We start from the raw sequence: 23036 nt of genomic DNA, 5'->3' as shown, positions 1-23036 counted from the left end.
ATGGGTTATAGTATATAGCCCATAATTGAAGGAGCCAAATGTATGTATGTGTGTGTCTGTCTGTCTGTCTGTCTGTCTGTCTGTCTGTCTATCTATCTATCTATCTACCCACCCACCTACCTATTTCATTGTCTGAAACCCGAGGCTTCCCTCTACATTTCCAACAAATACCATGTTTCTAGTCTTAATTTTCCACAGCTTTCTTTCTTTTAGGGCTTCATTAAAAATGTGTGGTGGTAAATCCAACCGCTTTCTCCAGTGCTTGGTGATGGGAGCCCCTATACTCAGACCCCCCCCTTTCATTCTGGCTGCACCTCTGTGAAGACAGCGCACCCTGCATACAGCTCCCTGGCTTATTCCTCACAGCTGCCTCTGAGATCCGCATACAAAAGCCCTTTTGTGTTTAAAGGGTTTTCTCACAGCTGGTAAATATAGAAAAAAAAAAAAAAAGAACAAAACCAAAAACACAAAAGTGGGTTTACAACAGAAAGCAAGCAACTGAGATGTTATAGCTTCAGAGGGGAAAAAAAAAATCTCTTAAACATAATGATTTCCTCTGGGTTTCATTTGATTGAAAAACTTAGTTTGTTCCAGCTCAAAATATAATGTATTCTAGATGCAGTCATGAGCCTACCTTAAGTCTTCCCTCACTAAACTACAGCTCCACTCTTCTCAACTCCACTGGTGGGATCCTTTGATTTACCACCCTAGCCTCTTCCCAGGGTCAAGGCAGCAGAAGCCTGGAGAAGTTAGGGTTACTTAGTTACTTATGTTAAGTTCTAAGACTTTCCTAGTGGGTATTCACATCAATTCCAAACCAAAGTCTCTTTTATCTTGGATATTCTTCTGCCTTCTGAAGAGGAAGAGTCTATTCGGGTCATTTCCTGGCAAGCCATACACATATACTAATCTTTTTTTTTTCTTTTATTGGATTTTTTTATTTGCATTTCAAACGTTATTCCCTTTCCCAGTTTCCCGGACATAAGCCCCTATCCCCTCCCCCTTCCCTTCTCCTATAAGGTTGTTCCCCTCCCCTTCCAAACCCCCCCCAGCATTCAGGGGTCCAACCTTGGCAGGACCAAGGGCTTCTCCTTCCATTGGTGCCCAACAAGGCCATCCTCTGCTACATATGCAGTTGGAGCCATGGGTCAGTCCATGTATAGTCTTTGGGTAGTGGTTTAGTCCCTGGAAGCTCTGGTTGGTTGGCATTGTTGTTCTTATGGGGTTGCAAGCCCCTTCAGCTCTTTCAATCCTTTCTCTAATTCCTCCAACAGAGATCCTGTTCTCAGTTCAATGGTTTGCTGCTAGCATTCACCTCTGTATGTGACATTCTCTGGCTGTGTCTCTCAGGAGACAGCTATATCCAGCTCCTGTCAGCATGCACTTCTTAGCTTCATCAATCTTATCTAGTTTTGGTGGCTGTATATGTATGGGCCACATGTGGGGCAGGCTCTGAATGGGTGTTCCTTCAGTCTCTGATCCAAACTTTGCCTCCATATCCCCTCCTATGAATATTTTTGTTCCCCCATTTAAGAAGGAGTGTAGCATCCACACTTCAGTCATCCTTCTTCTTGAGCTTCATGAGGTCTGTGGATTTCATATTGGGTAATTCAAGCTTTTTGGCTAAAATTCACTAATCAGTGAGAGCATACCATGTGTGTTTTCCTGTGATTGGGTTACCTCACTCAGGATGATATTTTCTAGCTCAATCCATTTGCCTATGAATTTCATGAAGTCAATCTTGATCACTCTAATAGTTCATGACTTGCTTCTTGGTCTGAATACAGGACACCCTTTCCACAGGTGTTCTAATGCGCATTTCCACATTAGAACATTGTATTGTGCTCATTAGTGGTGGCAAAACAGCACATTTTCCAAGAAAAAGATTTCAGGGAATGGTGCTTCATCATCAAATAATTTTCCACATGAAATTAAGTTATCTAGATCTTAGTTCTTCCCATAATAAGAGGAAAGGGGGAGGGGAAGAAGGAGGTAGACAGAAGCCCTGTATGTTAAACCCTGGAAGAGGTATTACCTTTCAGTCCTCAGCAACAGGACTTCTGGAGTCCAGCCGTCCTAAGTCAGCCTTAGGCGGACTCATGAATCTCCTTCCCCACTTCAACTCTATGGTTCACCTAACCTCAGAGTTTGGACTACCTCACGGAGCCAGGGAGGCCAGCATTCACTGTACCTAAAAGGGTCCCCAAAATGGTAACTAAGCTTGAAAACTGGGAGCTTGTATTTCTAAGACACCCCAAATATGTGACCCATATTCTAGTCTTTGTAACAGATGTCTACAAAAGACTGTGTCCTAAAGAGTGAAGAAGAGAGACAAAATACTCCCTGAGCCACGGACAACATGGAACTGATGAACTCGTGTCCCCACACATTAGAACCCGCCTCTAAGGATTAAAAACAAAAAAATTCTCAGAGGCACACTTTGAAATTAAATCAAGGATGTTTTTCTAGATTACAATTAATTATGAAGAATGCTCATAGAAGAGCTTACACAACATAAATCTGACCCTATTCAAGTGACACTAAAAGGGTTAAGGAATAAAAATTATATTTTTTGGGGGATGGGAGATTATATTTCCTTTTAAGAAGGCACCCATGGCTTCCCACCTAATAACTTGCTGAGCTCCTAAAATACCCGCCAAGGAGGATAATCCCTCCATCTTAGGTTGGGTAGCATCTGCACTTATTGCTTTGACTAGTGAAGGCTGTGTCACTTTAAGAAAGGGCTTTGAGGTTGGGCTGTGAGCCAAAAAGCTTATAATTGAGGCTAATTGCAGTTTTGCTTATCGGAGGGAATACGATGGAAAAGCCATCAGGACTGGCTTGCCACGGAGAGATATGCAGGGAAGAAGCTGCCTATAGATTAAAAAGTGTCTAGTGTTGTCACATAAGTCGAGTCAAAGGTGACAGGAACATCCCATCTTCCAGAGGGGTGGGAAAGGAAAAGCAGCAGTCAGATCTGATTTAGAAGACAGGTTTCAACTTCGGCCTGGCTAAAGACCGCTCTGAATGCCTGGGGCTTTCTCCTTGCAGGTGAGTCATTTGTGCCCAACACTGGGATGTCATTTTACTCACCTATTTAGCACAAATTGCTTTGGGGTGCTAGACTTTTTACAGAAAAAGATTTTATTGGAAGGCTTCCCACTGCTCCCCAGAAAAGCAGACAATGTCTCCCCACATCCCCCTTCATACTAAGATCAATAACTCTCCCCAAAAACGGAAAATCAGCCAGGCTTAGAATATCCAATAGTTCTTAAAGTTCCTATTGTATATTTTCCTCCTGGTAAAAAGCCAACAGAACCCAACAGAGCTGGGCTCAATAAAGCCCCAGCCACATTTACATTTGTGTGACTCTACGAAGAGAAGTCAGTTGTGACAGTGAAGTAAGGAAGTTTGAAGCAAGCATGAGACATTACAGCAATGAGTTTCTACCCAGAAGTGCAGCTACCTGTAATCTACCTGGAATGATGCTGGAGTCTTGTAAAAGCACCTTCCCTGCACATACACTAATTTTTACTCATCCTGTGCTTCCCCTGCTCTACAGTGGGAGGTTGACAAGAGTCAATGAGCACCTCTTCCCTACAAAAGAAAGGCAGGGACTAGGGGCTGGGAAGATGGCTCAGTGGGTAAAGCATCTTGCTATGTAAGTATGACCGATAACTTGAGTCCAGGTCCACAGAGCCTACAGAGAGCCAGAAGTGGTTTCACTTATCTCTGGTTTCAACCACTCCTACAGCAAGGTGAGCATGAGAATCCCCAGAAGTCTGTGGGCCAGCTACTCTGCTCTGTCACACTCAGCAGGAAAATAAAAGACACTGTCACAAACAAGGTGGAAGATGGGAGCCAACACCCGAGGTTGCCTTCTGACTGTCATGCATTCACAAATATAAGAAGAAAAAGGAAGGGGGAAAGGGCAGTGTAGTCCCACTGACAGGATCAGACCTGCCTCCCCACAGTAGCGGCAGAGATTTCTCTTGTCATTTTACGTCATGGTCCTTCCCAGTTGATGCAGGTAGGTGTTCCCGATCAAAACCAAAAATCGAACAAGGTATGTTATAAACCATGCCGCAGTTACTCCAGGGCTCAGAGCATAGGACTCAAATTAAATAGGTCAACATAGCACAAAAGCAATTAAAAGGAAACAGTACAAAGAAGAAATGGAGAGCTATGATGGATGGATCTCTCCAAGTATAAATGCTGACAAATGCACTTTCATTCACTGCGTGAAAGACCAATAGCTTCCTAGGACAAGATAAGGAGGAATGTGTGTGTGTGAGCATATTAGCTGCAGGGTAAGTCAGAACCTAATAGGCACACTAAAGCAGAAGGCTGTGGGAAGAGTTAGCATGGAAGATACACAAGGACACTCAGGAAGAAAGGCTTAGAGTCCTTTTGGAAGTAAACCCAGCAGGAGACAGTAACTAAGCTCATGGTTCCAAAGAATCATGATAAAGTAAAATGGCAGCTGAGCTATTGCTGGAGAAGTGGCTGCACTTTCCTCAATGGGGTACTGCACGATGGGGTACAGAGGGCTGCTACCAATGGTTGCCTCTTAACAAGACAGCTTGAGGGTTTTCTTGACAGTCTTATCTCAGCTAGACCGGTATGTTATAAGTACCTTGGACTATAAGGAAAAGACACTTTTGCATTTTAATAAGATAGAAGTCAAGGTCCTTTACTCTTCTTTAAAATCAGGAATATTACACATGGAATTCATGCTGGGGGTTGGGTTAAGCACTTTCCAGTCCTTGTCCCCACTTCTATTCTAGAGTCACTCATAAGTTGGAAAAAGGCATATCTACCAGAGGTGCCCTGTGTTTCAGAGGCCAAAGCTGCTGAGGCCAGAACAACTGGTCTCAAGTATTTGATTTATAAAGTATTTTTAAAAGGAAAAAAAAACCCGGAACTTCAGGAGGCCAAGAATTTCTCTCTGAGACCTATTAAGAACTGCAGAGTTTAAGGTCAGCATTCTCTGGCATGGACTATGGATCAGGGTCCTGACAACTACCACTCCCACCCCAGCACTAGGACACAGTCCATTGATCAGGGCTTTCTTGGATCAAGTAGAAGGCAAGAGGTCTAAGTCTACGCTAGCTGGGGTCAATGAGTTGGGGATTAGGTTTCTGAAACTATTTTTTGAGATATGCATAGTCAGTAAGATATTAAAAGGTCCATTACCAGAGCTGAGGTTTGATTCTATTGGAGATTTCCCAAAAATACTTTTAAAAAAGAATCTAGGAGATGAAACACACAGAATGAATAAAGAGAAATTTGAAGAGACCATGTCATCCCCCAAAGGTTCATTAGGCACCAGACTGGGGGGCAGCACCAAAAAGATGAACTCTCGATCATAGGATCTGATCACTGAACCCCTAAACAGCTTATGATGTGAGAGATAAGTCCTGAGGTGTCTGGGCTCATTTAGATAGTTGTGTAGATTCACACAGAGCCATGCCAGTTAGAGTGTTCAAATTCACTGCTACCCTAATGTGGAGTCTATAATCCATTGAAAAAAAGAGAGACTGGGCAGATGGAGAGAGAGAGAGAGCACTAAGGGGCAAAGGACACTGGGAAAGTCTCTCTGACAAGAACAACCCCAGGGAATGGCTTACAGATCAAGACCCACCTAGGAGAAGCAACCATTACAAATAACAAAATCCTAAAAAAAAAAAAGGCTCATGTTTCAGGCATGTGCTCCTGCCTTTTTAACAGATGAAGAAGACAAAGTCTGCAAATTTTCAGATAAGACAGAGTGTCTGAATATCCAGGTACTCAAGCCCTCATATGAACTTGTGAGTATGTGATGTTTGGTATTCTGGGGAGTCTTCAGAGAGTATATAATTGCTAAGGCCCCGAGAGTTGGGAAACTGTTGGTGGGGTGTTGGTTGGTTGCTGTTGGTGGTGGTATGTCAAGTAGCCATGTGTCACCAGAAAAGGGTGACAGTGGTTTGCAAGAAGCTAAACATTGTTGAACATGCCACCTCAAGGGGGTTTAAGCTAGGTACTCCCTTCTAGTTAAGGCCACACTGGTCCTGAAAGTTACCATTAAAGCTAATGGACCAAACTAATGGTAGCTTCGATAGCAATTTTCAGATCTTTTTATTAACCGGGTCAAAAAAGTAGATTCCAGTGTAGCTAGACTTTTGGCTCCCTTGTGGGTTCTTTTTTCTTCCACCTTTTTAACCTTCTAATGCTAGACAGGAGAGAGAAAAGAACAGAGGTGAAAGGGGCATCATTATCATGAGACTACTTCCTGCTGACTGGGACATGGAGTTCCTTGGGGTAAGTTTGATCTTGCCGTCAGAATATTTAATTTCCTCTTGTTGTTTCTTCTTTGCACATGACTACTTAACTAACCCCAACCAAGAGCAACCAACCAACCCCCTACCAAGAGATTCCCCAACTCTGGGGGCCCTAGCATTTGTATACCCTCTGACAAGTTCCTAGAATTCCAAATGTCACACATTTGCAGAAACTATCTGTTCCTGTCAAAATCACACCCCTGCTAGAGGCATGGGGCAAATCATAGTCAGCTGCTGTGGACAATTTGAAGTAGCCCTATATCCCACACCTGGGTTTAAAATGAAAGTACATTCATATAATTTTTCTGTGTTTTTAAAGAAGCCAAGTTTCTCACTACAATCTACAATAGAGTCAGTGACTGTGAGTGGCAGTTTGACCTGGTCAGAAGTATTTTATGCACTTACTGATAAGAAACAACCTGACTACTTGTAAAACAAGGAAATCCTGGAGATGGTGACCTTAACCTAGAGCACAACGTGTCTGTCCTATGGATGGACTCAAGTAACTGCAATAGATTCTTAGTTGATAGGTTTTATTCAACCTTCCACAAACACAGGTAGGACCTTGAGTTCAAGAGAGGCTAGTGAGGCACGAAGGAGAGGAGAATGCAGAAACCGTGCTGCAAGTCAGGGACCCTGAATGCCCATCTCCAAGGTCAAAAGTAAGACTAATGGCAGGAAGATAAAAATGATCCTCTACTAACAAGTTTGGGAAACAGACCAGAGGATGTGTTCACTGCACCTTCCTGTCTAGGCAATGTCTCCTGACGACTCCTTAATTTCCACTAGGTTGTTCCTCCCCTAAAATGTACTATGCATTCATGAAGCACTTAAATCATGCATATTAATTTGCACTCAAGCTCATATGAGAAGTCTTTAAAAGCAATGCTCAAGTCGGGGAGGATAACACAACACAGGTCTCTCAAGGGTTGGGTATGCTTCAGATTTGAGCTGTCATTACCAATATGCACAAATGATCAAAGCCACGCTTGTAATTATTTATTAGAATGTTCATATATTTAACATGAAAGCAATCAGCTGGGAAAATAAAAACGAAAGCCTAGCATGGCAAAAGTGTTCGGCATTCGAATGATTCCCTATAACCCCATAAAAACAAGATTTTAGAGATGATTTCTCAAAAAAATCAGTCATCCACCAGTCAATAAAAGCAAAACAACAGCAAAGGGAACATCACAGTTCCTAGCAGATCAATCAATCTACATGGTTAAAGAAGAATGGAATCAGAGTTAATGAGCCTGTTACAGCTCACCGCACTGCTTCCCTAATAAGAACACAACATAGTTATTCACACTGTTGTTGGATCCACGACTCCTCCTTGATGTAATCATGGCTTCCTCCTGTGTTCTAAAGAGGCTTTGAAAGGTTCCACGACTGTGCTACAGTGGGTGCCTGAAGTCTCCTTATACAAGTATGGACATCTATAATCAATTCAACCTATGTAACAGTGTTTTCTTGCTTGTTTCCACTCTCCCCTTCCAGAATAAAAAGTCTCCGGCCTGAGCTGTTTGGCATGTCTTGTTCATATGGTTCAGTGCCACGCACAACAACGTTTGATGACCTTTGCTGTGTGCGTAAGATACAATATTGCAGATTCTGTTATATACGAAGATGATGATGCAGCTCTCTGTCATCAGGATACATTTAATTATATTCCTAATAATGATGATTCCAGATTAGTCTCCTATAGAAATATCCATCTACAATTCATCCCTTTGGAACCCTTTCTTCAAATTCCACTACCATCTCCTAGGGTATACGAGATGGTCAGCTGGCTATGAAATGAAAGTAAATTCCACTGGGCAAAGAAAAAACAAATACGTCCTCAGCACCAAGAAAAAGGTATGGTCTCCAACTCATACGCTCCCCCGTAACACATGATTAAAATATCAGTTTCCTTTTGTTACAATTTGGCTGCTGGTGGTGGTAGTGCGTGTATGCGTGTGCCTTGATTCATGGGTGAAGGTCATGGCTTTGTGAAGCTGGTTCTCTCTTTCCACATGTGGATCCTGGAGATGTAATTCAGGCCCTCAGTCAGGTGTCCTCATCCACTGAGGCACCTCAGGGGTCCCCCAGCTGCCTGTGGACAGGGCAGACTAGACCCCTACTCTATGGCCATTACCTGCTGTTCTCACCCTGAAGGCTGAGCTCCTCACCTCATAAGCCTCATTTTCACACTGAATAATACTTTGGTTTGAAAAACAACCTTGAGAACCAGTGGCCAAGATGATTTTTTTCTTATATGGTTATTGAGGGAAAAAAATTAAGGTTTTGTGTCCATGTATTTTAAAATTAAGATTTTTCCAGAATAATTTTAATTATGAAGGCTGTAGTTGTCGCATATTGGAACTATTTAAATTTCCATTTAAAATGTAACATCTTTCAAATGTATCTAATGAACACTCTATACACTACAGCAACCTGAAAACTACTTTAAACAACTGAAAATGAGAGAGCAAATTATCCTTTACAATAAAAAAAAATACTCCGCTGTTCTCTTTTTCTCCTTGAACTCACATTTCCCTTCTACTTCACCCACAGAAAGAATTTTCTCTAAATACAATATGAATTAAAGCTTGATAGGCCTTTTTATGAATCTCCATTTTATGAATCTCCATATGAATCTCCATAGGCCATTTATGAATCTCCAAAAAATGTCCTGGGACTACAGGGTTTAAAAGTGTTCGATTTCCTTTCAGTTGGAGCTATGATTATTAATGTACAGGCTGGATCCAAAGAACAATAGCAGTCACTTATAAGAACGTTGATATTGTTAACATGGAGAAGGCAATGTTGTTGGAAATGTTTTCTAATGAAATGGATAGGGTTTGCTGATCCCTTCCATTAGTCCCTTTGTCTGTGGACGAGTATTGCCCACTGCTTATGATAAAGCCTGTCACGGTATCAGTTTTAGATCACTGCCATTTTTATGGATGCAAACAATAGGAAACCTGTCTGTGTGTGTTTACACGAAATGAACTTATCAAAGATAATTTCATCTATCATCTTATAGCTGGATTAGGTCTCCTTCCAGTTTGCCGGCAGTCAAGAAGTAAAAATTAACCAAACTGCCCAAAGATGTTTCTTGGTTCTTATCCTTTCCTGTACCCACAGTGGCATTCTCGCAGTTCTTTCTGGTGGTATGGTTTCACATCCTAGGAAACAGGAGAGTAACAGTGGAAGGCGAGATGGGAAATCCACTATGACAAAGTTAATGTGGATCAAATCAGTTTCAGGGAAGGTACATGCAGGAGACAGGAAACTGGAAACGAGCTCCCCAAACCAGCTGCCTGTGAAGTTCTCACGTGGCCTCTTGGGACAGCTCCCTGCTAGCTGTGTGTGTTGCTGCCACTCTGTCAGTTTGTAAGCTTTGTACAACTGAGATTAACATGGGAGTCCCTACAACACGTAACTCTGGAGCACATATGACAGGAGAAATAATACATGGCTTTGAAGACAAATTGAAGGACAGATTGAATCCTGTTCAATCCACACAAATGGAAAATCCCAATAATTCACTGTGTCCTGACAACGTAGAAACCACTCTATAAGTGATTGCCAGTTATTTCTCATAATATCACAGGAAAACTTAGAGATAATCAAATGCTTTAATAATGGAAAAACTGCTAGATAAATTAGGTCCTAGCCACGGGACTAAAAATAAAGTATTTTAATTTAAAGTACACACTGGAATTTAGAAAACATGTTTCAGATAGTAGCAAATTAAAAAGAAACAAGAAAATGAAATTGTAAGAAAATATTCACATGCATTTTATGTTCTATAAGTATGTGCAAAGGACTTGAGAAAGTCTATTAAACTGGCTTTAGTCATTATTAGGTGTGTGATTGTGGAAACAGTCTTTTTTAATTCTTCAGTTCTTTCCCGTTTTCTATACAGGACATACGTTTATCTCAAAATAAGGAGAAAGAAGGGAAAATGTGCATGGGATGGTGAGGCAGGTGCAGAAACAGGCTCTCAGAGCTGCTGCAAGTGACTTCCGATTTCCATCAGCGAGATGTCCCGCCAAGGCTGAGGAGAAAAAGGAAACCTACTCTGGTCGGTCAGTAGGCTGACCGCATTTCCCAGAGAACATACTGTTACCTGTGCTTGACTGGAAGCTTTTGTTCCATGTCTACTCTCTCTCATATCAGCTTTGGTCACTTCTCTTCTGGCCTCACTGCATCCTTCCACTCAGTGACTATCTTAGTATCACTGACTTCCTTCATTCCCTCCACACACAGACAGAAACGGATCGAGCCCCCATCTTGCTCCCCTCATGAAATAATCCCACTTCATGCTCACCAAACCAACCAACCAACAGCGCAAGATAAAAGGTATGCAGCACGTGAAATGCTATAACCCAACAAGGCGATCCAGCCTTCAGGAAACCGTAGAAGGTGGTTTTTGTTCCTGAAGCATTACGGTTACCATCTCTTACCTCAACAAGTGGGGTGGGATCTTCGCGACAGTGTCCAGGCCCCCGAGGGTTTCTGTAAAAGAAGATTGTGGAATTACAAGTAAATATTCAAAGACTATGATATCTAAATACCAAAATCTCTATACTCATGGAAGTCACCAGTGGCTTGGAAAATAGAAACTACCCACTTCTCAGTCATCTTTATTTTAACATGCTTTCCCCACAATGGACCTCACTTCACTATTGGGAGAGAAGTGATTCAAATCTAGATCACGTTTTCCTCTTAGTGGCAAGGAATGAGTAACTAAGTCCCTAACCTAAGCCAGAATGCCAATTCATGGTACCTACCATTGACCAAGATGCTACATTCTCCCATCAAAGAAACAAGAGATATTTGGTTGAAGCATTTTAATCTCTCAGTCAATAAACTCATACTTGTGAAGACTTTCGAGTTCACAAGGCACCTTATTGGACGTGTGGTGATTTATTTATTTATTAAAGCACTTTTGCCCTTTCTTGGATTTCCCTTAATGAGAAATAATGAAATTACATTTGCTTATGGAGTGTGTTTGCTAAATAATCAGAACACAGTGCTTTACTGGGAATCTCCATTCAAGTAGATTGAACGAGATTGTGTTTCTGTCTTTAAAGCAAATCCATTTCTTCTTCTATCATACCTCTTCTAGACTAATGTGTTGTAGAGACTTCCATGTTAACCACACATGTTTGTAACATGGCAGACTGGACCATCTATTTATAAGTGGGCTCATCCTCACATCTTATAATCAGCCCAGGTACTCGATACTTTGCCACGGTTTGTGGGTAAATCACACAACTATTGACTCTAATTGTACAGACAATAAAAAGCTAATTATTATGTCCCCTCTAAAACTGTTCTACTTCAATTGTTCCAACTTGTCTCTAAGCGGTTGGCTTCACCATTTAGAGTCAACAAGCTTTGTCCATTTGAATTACTTCCCTTGGAAGAAGACAGACAAGTCCCTGCACCCCACTAAGAGATCAGAGAGAACAAGAAACCGAATATGTCCATTAGACTCAGTACTAATAGGGCCCAGCAGGACAGAATCAGGCCTTCTGTAGCCAATGGAGCAAAAATCCTGGTTTTGAGAAAGGTGACTCATCAGCAAAACAGAAAGTAGAGCCGAGCAGGGGAACTGGTGCCTCAGAGATGAGGCCCAGCGGGGAAACGGGAACTGAGGTCAGAGCTAAGGATGGTACAGGATGACAAGAAAATGAAGCCATAAAATGCAGGTTCCCAGGGTAGCTCAAAAGGTCACACAGGTTAGCACAGCCCAGCAATTAGCGTGACAGGGAGCAGTGTTGAGGGCAAGTCAATGCTGCTAGGAAAAACGTCAAGGATTAACAGCACCAGACAAGCAAGCATTGTGCTCTCTCTAGAGACAGGGGTGCATTGAACGACTGCCTGATCTACGAGTGAGCCAGGAGGAGGAGGAAAGAGACCAGGGAAATCGCTCTGTGGGAGAGTGCTTGCCCAGCATGAAAAATTCTGGGTTCAATCCTCAGCACCACCTTTAACAAAAGGGTGGCAAGAGGGGGGGGACAGCCAATGGGGGCAACTACACACAACACAGTTGCCATGAGCCAAGACCTTATTCCAGGTAAGAGGGACAAGGGTGGAATTCAAGTCAATTGCTGAAGGAACAAAGAAGCCAGGCCCTGAAAAATGCAGAATGGTCTCTTCTAAGGGCTGCTCTGGAAGATAGGACAGAGTAGCCCTGCAGGGAGGAAGACCACAGAAACACCAACAAGAGCGCAAAGAGAACCACCTTCTCTCTCTGACTCCATACTATTTTGTGAGATGGAACAAGTCATTCAGGTCCAAACTTCTGTCCCCTCATCTCCATCTCTCCCTCTGTCCCTCTGTCCCTCTGTCCCTCTCTTCCTCTGTCCCTCTGTCCCCCTCTCCATCATCTCTCCCTCTCTGGGCAATTGCTCAACCACTGACATACACCCACTTTCCCCACCTGTAAAAGGAGGTGACTGACATCTACCCCACAAGATTCTTAGGAAGAGCTAATGAAATCACAGTCATCAAAAGCCTGATAGTGGCCTCAGATGTCAGTGACAGCTCCTGTCTCCTTGATGGACTTGCTGAATTTCAGGCCATGTAATGGCTTGAAGACCCAGTAGTGAGTATAGTTTGTTGGAGAATTCAGAGTGCATACACTCCAGTTTTAAACTCTGGCAAATGTCAGGAAGGAGAATTTGAGCATTAGTCAAAGGATGCAACAGACAGCTCTTCTGTGGTTGGGCATCAGGGCTCCCTCTAGGAAGTACTAAAACTGAACACAACTGCAAATTAGGTAAGAAGGTTTTCCAATAAGAGAATGTAATGAACTCAAAACACATAAAAACTTAGTCCGACACAGTAGCGCACACCTGTCGTTCCAGATACTGGAGACACAGAGGCAGCTGGATCCCTTAGGCCCAAGGGTTACAGAGTGAAATCCTAACTCAAAAACCAAACAAACGTACCAGCAAATAGACTCAAGAAAGGCGTAAACGTTTTAAATTAAGGCCCATGAGACAGCTCAGCGGCAGATGAAAATATTTGCTGCTAACCCTGATGACTTACATTTGATCCCCGGGACCTTATACAAAACAAATAAATAAAAATATAATAAAATTTTGGAAAAAAGGAAACACTCAGTGGATCCCAAACGTTGTCACTGCTTTATGAGAGCACTGGCCTGGTGACTACAGCATCTTTCACCTTATGCCTGCCTCTGGCTCAGCCCCTAGCATCCATGGCCATTCTCTCCTCAACCTGGTAGATAAGTAGGCCTTACTTAGACACTTGCTTTCTTACAGCCTCCCTTTCAAGACCGCATCCCCTAAACGATCTACTGAGATGAGAGGGTAACTCCATTTTCTTCCCAAGGTCCTCCTGTCTCAAGTTCTAGGTTTCGTTGGAATCTTCTTTGGCACACATATTTTTACTCGATCATTTGCTGTCATCCTGGCAATAGTTCACAAACAGCAAATTGGATCTTTGGTCTTTTTATTCCCTATGGTAAAGTTCCAGGGATGCTGTAGATGCTCGCTATGAATCAGCTGAGTTAATGAAGTAACAGGGAGGATAGTGTATGTCAGTCACTGAGAGAAGGTCCATATGGCTGAAGTTCAGAGAGTCAGAGGAAGGGAGGTGCAGGACGGGGTTCCCAGACAGGTAGAGGGACAGGCCACGTGAGACTTAGCAGAACACACCGAGGGCTCCATTTCACACTAATGGATGCTACTCAGCCCTTTCACCTGGCATGGAATGAACAGATTAGGTTTCCCAGGAATGGTAGGAAAAGTCTTGAAAAAGTCTAGAAGCAACAAGGAAGGACAACACAGGAGGCTGCTGCAGGCCAGGGGTGGCTGGAAGGAAATGTTGGCCATCGAGTAGGCAATAGAGGTAAAGAGACATGGGCAGGCTAGAGATGCAGCTAAGAGGTAAACGGAAGCAGAAGTTAGAGCAGGTTAGACCACAATCTACAGAAGCAGCCAGGACAACTCTGTTTCAGGTTTAAGCAATTGGACAAGTGACAGACAGTGCTAACTGAACACCGAGAAGCGTCAGAGGGAAGCGAGCTAGGTTTGAGGATGAGGTAGGAAATTCACAGGATTATTTTGGGTCTTGCTCACGTCAAGCATTTTTGTGCTATTCGAGAAGAGATGCTGACATAATTCATTACACTGGGCCTGGGATGGGAAGGATTAGGAATGTGGGAATGGACGCGATGGAGCTCAAGAACCATCCCGTCACAGGAAGTGGCTGTGGCCACAAGGCAAAGCCAGCACCCAGTGGTATCTGGCCTCTCTGGTAGAAGCTGAGTTAGATTGGAGTGGGGTAGATTAGTAGGAAGCAAAGAGAAGGGCCCCTCCCTACAGGCACGCCAAGAAGTCTGACTGTGGAGCTGCCTATGGGAAATCTAGAGCTAGAAGAGAAGGGAGTGTAAAGAGGGTGGTGAGGAAGACGGGCCTTCGCCTAGTGAGAGGAGTTTCCCCCTCTAACTTCATTTCCTTTTCCCTTTCTATCTCAAATGTATCCCTCATCAGTCCCCTGTTATAAGTAAAACAGTCAAAGTAAATTTTAAAACGAGGGCATGGTGCTTCCCAAGATGTGATGCCCAGCCACTCTTTTTTATTTTTGGTGCCAGTCACATCCTTGGGAGTTATTATTTCTGAAGGAAACCTTGTTCTTGCAGGGTCTCCTGAGCTCATCCCAGCCAACTAATGCTTTTTACTCAGAGAATATCCCTGGCAAACAAGGGTCTAAATAGCATAGAATTAAGATAAAATGCATACCTAGTCCTTGCTACTTATTCTGTAACTATCAAAACCACTAATTTTTAGAGGGATTACGACAAGAGTGAAATGTTAACATTTTTTAAATGTACTAAAGGAGCTTAGTAAGATGAGTTAGTGGTAAACAGACTTCCCACCAAGCCTGACAATGTGAGTTCAATTCCCAGAACCCACACATTTGTTCTGACCTCTACACGCAGGCCTTTGCACCCACCCCATAGAAATAAACTATTTAAAAGTTAAATGCAATAAAGAAAATTCTTACATTTTAAAATAAGTGTGAAGTATGATCTCTTTGCAAAAGGGGTAACTTTTAAATGTAACGGTGTTACCACTGGGCGGTAAGATAATATTCCCTTTCTTTATATTATTCTAATGCTTTCCAATATTCTAAAACTAACACGTAATTCTTTTCAATTAAGGATGAGTAATATTTGAAACCACAGGCTAAGAGTATATTTATAAATTAAAAGTAGAGTCTCGGGGTTGGGGATTTAGCTCAGTGGTAGAGCGCTTGCCTAGCAAGCGCAAGGCCCTGGGTTCGGTCCCCAGCTCCGAAAAAAAGAAAAAAGAAAAAAAAAAAAAGTAGAGTCTCAAACTCTAGATGCAGAAACCACCGAGGTTGTAAACATACTGTGTTTGTGCTAACAGGGAGCACTGCTCCCTGGTTTTTATTTAATCCAGTTACCCCGGTACCTTTCTTGTATAGAACATAGGTCTGGGCATAGTTGAATAACTCAGGACACAGAGAGAATCTGTGACACCAAGGACCACGCAGACATGACTGGAAGAGCCATATGGTCTAAATGTGGTGATGGCTTCTTCCTCTCGAGAAGGTACAAATGGTATATGTCTCTTCCCGCCTTAGAGCAGTGGTTCTCAACCTTCCTGATGCTGTGACCCTTTAATACAGGTCCTCGTGGTGTGGTGACTCTCAACCACAAAATTATTTTTGTAGCTACTTCATAATTATAATTTTGCTACTGTTATGGATTGTATAGTAAATATCTGTGGGTTTCGATGGTTCTTTGGTAGTCTCAGCTCACAGGTTTAGAACTATGGCTTAGATGATCTAGGTGTTGCCCCTGAGGAAAGTGGGGAAAGTCTCAGAAATAGCAGAAACTTTTAACTAGTATTCCCAGGTTCTCACCACCATCAGAGAAAGAATTTAGAGAGGACACAAACTAAGGAATTTGGGAGTTTTATGCAGATGGAGAGTGAAGGATTCTGGGTTACCACTCTTCAATTCTAGGTGGCTGAATTTACACTGAGCTTTAATGAAGGGAGGATTATTCACTCATGAGAAGAGGGTCTGCATTGAATTGAGAACAGGGTCCCCATTGGAGGAGTTGGAGAAAGGACTGAAGGAGCTGAAGGGGCTTGCAACCCCATAAGAACAACAATACCAACCAACCAGTACTCCCAGGGACTAAACCACTACCCAAAGACTATATACATGAACTCCAGCTGCATATGTAGCAGAGGATGGCCTTGTTTGGCATCAATGGGAGGAGAGGCCCTTGGTCCTGCCAAGGCTAGACCCCGCAGTGTAGGGGAATGTCAGGCTGGGGAGGCAGGAAGGGGTAGGTAGATGGGTGGGAGAACACTCTCATAGAAGAAGGGCGAAGGGGATTGGGATGGAGGTTTGTGGATGGGAACCCGGGAAAGGTGATAACATTTGAAATGTAAATTTAAAAATATCGGATAAAAACAAAAGAGGAGAAGAGGGTCTGATTTTCCCACAAAATAGGCTTTACTACCACTGCCTGTCCTTCTCTGGAATTTTGAGAGGGAAACAAACAATTCTGCCGGACTAATGATATGGAAGCACCATTACAGTGAAGCAAAGGACAGTTAACAAAGAACTGGGTTAGCCATGACAGTCCCAGATGGTTTTGTTTGTTTTTAATGTCTGAGCAGCCACAAGATGTCCTGTCTTGCTGTAACATAGCTGTATGACTGCAGCAGCTTCTGGAAAGTTTGTCTCACAGCCCCCTTCCCCCAAAAAACCCTATCTGGCGTACCTTATTAGTATGGAGATGACCTTTCTCTCTTGAGATGACCGCTGTCCCATCACATACTAAAGACAGATGACTGTGTGTCCTAGTATAATCTCTGTTGCTCTGATAAACACCATAACCAAAAACAACTTGGAGAGGAAGGGGTTTATTTCAGGGTACAGATTACAGACTATCACTGAGGTCAGAGCAAGAGCTCGGAGAAAACACCGCAAAGGGAAGCTGTAGTTTAAGTTGTTGCAGGCTCACAATCAGGTATCTTTCTCACACATCTCATGTCCTATCTGCCTGGACACCATACGGTGGTCTAGACCCTCCTTTATCAAGTAGCAATTAGGAAAATGTCACATGAACACAGTCCCAGGCTAATCTGATCTAGGCAATTCTTCAGTTGAGGCCCCCTTCTTCTCAGGTGACTCTAGGGTGATGTCAAATTCACAGCTAAAACTAATTCCAACACTGTGCTGCCCCCATGAAAATCTAAATAAGGATTACTCCCCTCTCCTAACACAGTCTAAGTATGGGGTAAGGCGGTCTCAGTTTATGGACACCCAAAATCTGTGTAGAACATATCAGACGACTCACAAAGATCAAGTCAAGGTCCCATAAACTGTATAATTTCACACCAACCCAAACCCCATTATTCTTCTAATGAACAATTCATGGACGGAGCAAGCACATTGTGGGGTGGGGGACAGCTTTAACTCGCCTTTTCCCTGAACTCAAGGTATTCGTGTGCCAAGTCTAAAGTACTAAGTGCTCTAAGAGAGTCTGGAGGGCAGGGCTCTAAGCCAGCGGAGTAAATGATTCCACTGAGACAGGCAGAGAAGGCTTCCTGTGAGGCCTTGAGGGATCTGGAAAGGTATTCCAGGCAGAAGAATATCAGAAGCAAAGAAAATAGCTGCTGTGCATGGTGTCATCAACAAAGTGTCACAGCTGACTGCCACCGGGCCCTGGAGCTCTTGGTGGGGCCGTACGAAAGGGAGCTGCTCTAGATTCTCTAAGCATTCTTAGAAATATAAATGTTACTCTATTTAAAAATACGAACGGCTGATCATCAACAACTATGTTCTAGTAAAAACCTTGACTTGGCTGTAGGAGGAAGAAGACGGACCAGCAAAAAAAACGCCCATGCCTTTGTTTCTACTGCACTCCCCACTCCCCTTCAACAAACTGCCTCGGGTTTAAGAATTCTTCACTACAGGGAATGTCTGAAATGTATGCTCCAAAAAATAGAAGAAAAATAAGAGAACCTAAAGATTACCCATTGTCTTAGTCAGGGTTTCTATTCCTGCACAAATATCATGACCAAGAAGCAAGCTGAGGAGGAAAGGGTTTATTCAGCTTACACTTCCACATTGCTGTTCATCACCAGAGGAAGTCAGGAGTCAGGAGCTGATGCAGAGGCCATGGAGGGATGTTACTTACTGCCTTGCTTCCTCTGGCTTGCTCAGCTTGCTCTCTTATAGAACCCAAGACCACCAGCCCAGGGACAGCCCCACCCACAATGGGCTGGGCCCTCCCCCCTTGATCACTAGTTGAGAAAATGCCTTACAGCTGGGTCTCATGGAGGCCTTTCCACAACTGAGGCTCCTTTCTCTGTGATAACTCCAGCTTGTGTCAAGTTGACACACAGAACCAGCCAGTGAGTAAAATCTACCCCATCTCCCTTCCTTCTCCTCCCAGAGATGCTCCTCCTTGCTATGTTTTCCAGCTGTGGTTGTTCCCATGTAACCAGGAAGGTTCCACGCTGTTATTTAACCGTCACAGCTTTATCTCTTCTCTCGCTAATTACAGAGTAAGCGTTGAGCAGTAAATGGGACCTCATCTATTCTTACGGTCAAGGTGAATTCTGAACATGACCCAGAAAACCTACCTGGCCTCAGATCTGGGCTTCCCTAGTACCTTCCGGGGCCTAAATTCAACACCTGCTGTTTAACACACAAGATGTTGAATAGCAAAGGTCCAACTTATTAAAAAAAAAAAAAAAAAAAACACTGGTTACTCACCACCTCTGTGTTTATCTCAATCAGTTTCATTCCCAGCAAACTAATAAGGAATACCAGGAATGGTGTATCCCATGCACAGTCAGGCCCTCCTTTACTATGTTAGCCAGCCATCTGTGACCTTTCATTAGAGAGGCTTTTGGGAAATCCAGCTAGGAAGCATTGCTGAACGGTTAACGATAGTGGCCACTGAAACCTTACTGCAGCTTTAAGAGCCCTGCCGCCTCTCAGACAGCTACTCCATTTTCATTGAATATGAAACTAAAATGGCCAAGTACTACTTCTACCTACAAGATAAACCGCCCTGGGCAATAATTGAAGACGATTTAGGGATATGCAGAGATTAAACAGAGGAGGGTACTGCTACAATTGTCTACACAGGGAGACAGACACACATGTGTGCACAAACATGTGAATTAAGACCTTCCATCAGAACAGCATGACCTAAAACACTATCAGAATTCTGCCTTTAGTGGACGGGCAACTGATAGCATTTCTGTGTCTCTTTTTTTTTTTTTTTCCAGTTTGCACACAGCACAGAATCATGACAAGTGCCGATTGGTTTTTATTTCAGGAAACGGGTTTTATTATTATTATTATTATTATTATTATTATTATTATTATTATTATTATTAACTGGTTACTGAGGCATAACATGCAGGCTCTGGTAAAGCAAGGGTCTCACAGAGCCGCCTGTCTAGTGCAGTTCAGTCCTCCCCATTCGCAGTGCCTTGGTCTTGCCTAATTGATATGTCATCCCGTTTATTTTCCGATGTTCAGGACTGCAGCCTACATGATGGGAAATGCTCGTTTGCAACCAGGAACTTATCTCAATCTTAGCACAGCTCACGCCACTGAAAGCCCACCTGTCTGAGAGCCAGTCAGGAACCGAACTGCAGGAGTAACGCAATTCCTTCAGACTGTTTTATCCCATGCGCAATAGCCGTAAAAGTGAATATTTAGCAAGGTGGCCTCAATCAGCAAAATCAAATTAAACAAGCCTCTCCCTTCCTGGTTCCTCTCACCAGTGTTTGAGAAGAGGGCTGTTGCTTTAATTAACTTCCTTTTTTTCTTCCATACCCCCTGGAAACCAGGGCCCTGATTTCACACAAACTGGAGGTCCTAACTTGGCTTTGGGGAACCCGGTGCCTATGGGCTCTAGGGACCAGGAATGGGGTTGCCTCACCCCAAAGGCAATGGTTCCCATAGAGGTTTGGGAAGCGGTAAGGGGACCAGATGGACCCAGCTGCACGTCCACGCTGAGCCAAGATTTTCATCCCCCGCATTAATTCTCCGAGGCAATATCCATAAGCCACACTCGGTGACAGTCCCTCCTGCCCAGGGGCCGCGAGGAACCCGAGATCGGGGAGCAGGTGTCCTCGCGCACCCCTTCGCCTCCCGCTCACTTACCCAGGGCCCAGGTACAGCTCTCTTTGATGGCTTTGTATTTGCTCCCGGACGCATCTCTCTGCAGCTTCCTCAGGATCTCTTCCATCTTGGCTTTCCCAGAGCCAGGCCACCGACCCCGAGATCGCGCAGGGGACGCGCCTAGGAGGCCTCGGCACTCGTCCCCATCACTCTCGGCCGCCGCTGATGAATCACGCCCGCTCCACGCCACGGGCCACGTCAGCCTCGCCGCCCCGCCTGTTGCCACGCCCGCCGGGTCAGGTGCGCTCACCAGCCGGGGAACCCAGGAGGCCGCAGCCGCCTACCTAGTGCCTAGGAGGACCTGGGGTACCAGGCTTCATCCAAAGGTGGGGATCTGTGGCTGGCTGCCGGCCAGGCTCTGCCCTAGGGAATTCACCGAGATCCGCGGGCATAGAGCAGGGAGGGGCCTGGTCGCTTGTGCCAATCACCTGCTGGGCCGGCGCCTCCCAGCCTCTCTACTCTAGGGGGTAGAGAGTAATAAATAGTAAATAGCAAACAGCTGGTCCCCTCCCCGTGGAAGGCTGAAGCCATCCAGTGAGAACTACGTCATGTCTGCCTGCTGGGAGCTTACATGACAATGTATTAGACTCGTGCATCAGACTCTAATGCAGTTCTCTCTAATACTGAGAGAATTGGATGTGAAAATTAAGCCAGGAAGGGTTTAGACGAAGATTAAAACGAATACACTCCCCCTTAGTACATTGAGATTTCCACCAAACCAGCTAAGGCAGAAATTGAAAAAAAGAAAAAAAAAATCAATAGATTTAATTGACAACTTAAAATCTATAAATAGACCAGTAGTCAACCTGTGGGACTGCCCTGTATGTTAGAAATTAATGAGCCAGTATATAAGCGAGGAAACTAGACCTCGGCTACTTCCCAACCAACAAGAATTGTATTCCACACAGTCCGAATGTTAAGATGTTTTTTAAAACCTTCAGTACCAGCAGGTAAAGATAGGAAACCTAGAAGTTTCGTTTGAGACGGGCTTGAGGTACACAAGACTGTCAAAATAAATTCATCATCATCATCATCATCCTCATCCTCATCCTCATCCTCATCCTCATCATCAAAGTAAGATCTCTTCCCTTCCTTTCTTTATCTCTCTTGTGCTGGCTGCGTTGTTTCCCTCTGAAGGGACACACTGGCTGTGACAGTTCAGCCTATCAGGTTTTGGCAAGCAGGAAAGCCTGCCCCCTGGGAGCTAGGAGGACTAAACTAGGAAGGTAGCGTGAACAGAGCCTCTGCTCTTTAAGATGACTTCATGTACTTCCCTCTGCCAGCAGTTAGAGGAAGGAGGCCTGAAGGAAAGCAACGACTTTATTCTGAGAGCTGTGATAAGTAGTGAAGGTGGAGTTACAAGCGAATTTGGGTTCTTTGTATCTTGGTTTTTGGCTTTTTTTTTTTTTTTTCAAGATAGGGTCTCACCAAGTAGCTGTGGCTGTCCTGGAACTTGCTCTGTACACCAGGCTGACTTTGAATTTACAGAGATCGATCTGCCTCTGCTTCCTGAGTGCTGGGATTCAAAGTGTGTACCACCACCACCCAGCACAAATTCAGTTTTTAATGAGAAATATATTTCTAGTCGTAGAGGTGCTGTCTGCAGAAAGGGTGATGGCTTGGGGGTTATGTAAGCAGGTTTCACAGCAACCTAGAGTAACTGGGCCTTAGGTAGGCTGGAAGAGAGATGTTTGAGGAGACACTGTGAAACGGTTTGATGACTGTCCAGAGAAGGACCAGCAGTATGAGGGAAGCACTCAGGTTTTCTTTAGGAAATCAGAAGACACGGGCCCCATTTTGTAGGCCAAAGATGATATGGAGGAAGGGTTTAGATGAAGGGAGTATGCAAGCTCATATTTAACACAGTCTGATTGAGAGGATAATGACACATCTATAGGGTGTTTTACCTATGGACAGGAGCCCCCATTACATATCTGGGATGAAAGGGATGGTATAAAGCCATTCGATATGGTGAGTGGTTGCTGTCAGAGGCCACAGAGGAAGCTGCAGGACCTGACTTAGGGGCAGAGGGTTGGTGGAAGAAGCTGGGAGCTGGGAGAAGTCCCAGGAGTGAAAGGCAGCCAGGGAAGGAAGTGTCACAGGGAGGTATCCAAAGGGGAGAGAGTGTTGACTGCTCTCAGTTCCTTCAGAGTGCCAATTCCCAAGGGCCCCTCTGCCCACCATCCATGCATCCAATGGAGCCATCTTTTGAAGAAAAGTTTCTAGTGCTACAAAGCAAACGACAAAACCTCATATCCAACCATCATATTAACTATTTGGAATAATATATTCATCGGTATTATACCATGCATCGAAGTGAATTGCTGATATTTTAAAGAGTTAGATGTAAGAATCAAACCGTAAAAGGTCAAGAAGAGCTAAATGAATATACTTCCTAGCACACTGAAATTTTTGTAAAACCAGTTATGGCAGAAATGGGGGAAATTCGATGAATTTTATGATTTGACTATTTAAGGCCTTTAAAAAGTTCCA

At 43.8% G+C, this 23036-nt stretch overlaps 1 protein-coding gene across 1 annotated transcript in view; it reads right to left on the bottom strand.

Moving 5' to 3' along the window:
- Positions 1 to 20968, bottom strand: part of Arfgef3 (ARFGEF family member 3) — a 155527-nt gene extending 134559 nt beyond the window's left edge. Inside the window, exons 1-2 of the mRNA XM_032894946.1 lie at positions 20526 to 20968; positions 10778 to 10829 (exon numbers count right to left, since the gene is read on the bottom strand). Of these exons, the coding sequence (XP_032750837.1) occupies positions 10778 to 10829; positions 20526 to 20610 (137 nt within the window). The 5' untranslated portion in view covers positions 20611 to 20968. The remainder of the gene's footprint in view (positions 1 to 10777; positions 10830 to 20525) is intronic.
- Between the last annotated feature and the right edge of the window lie 2068 nt (positions 20969 to 23036).

This window comes from Rattus rattus, chromosome 2 (genome assembly GCF_011064425.1).
Source record: "Rattus rattus isolate New Zealand chromosome 2, Rrattus_CSIRO_v1, whole genome shotgun sequence".
NCBI classification, from domain to species: Eukaryota; Metazoa; Chordata; class Mammalia; order Rodentia; family Muridae; genus Rattus; species Rattus rattus.
Note: the sequence above shows the minus strand (reverse complement) of the source record. Positions and strands in the feature narration are given on the sequence as shown.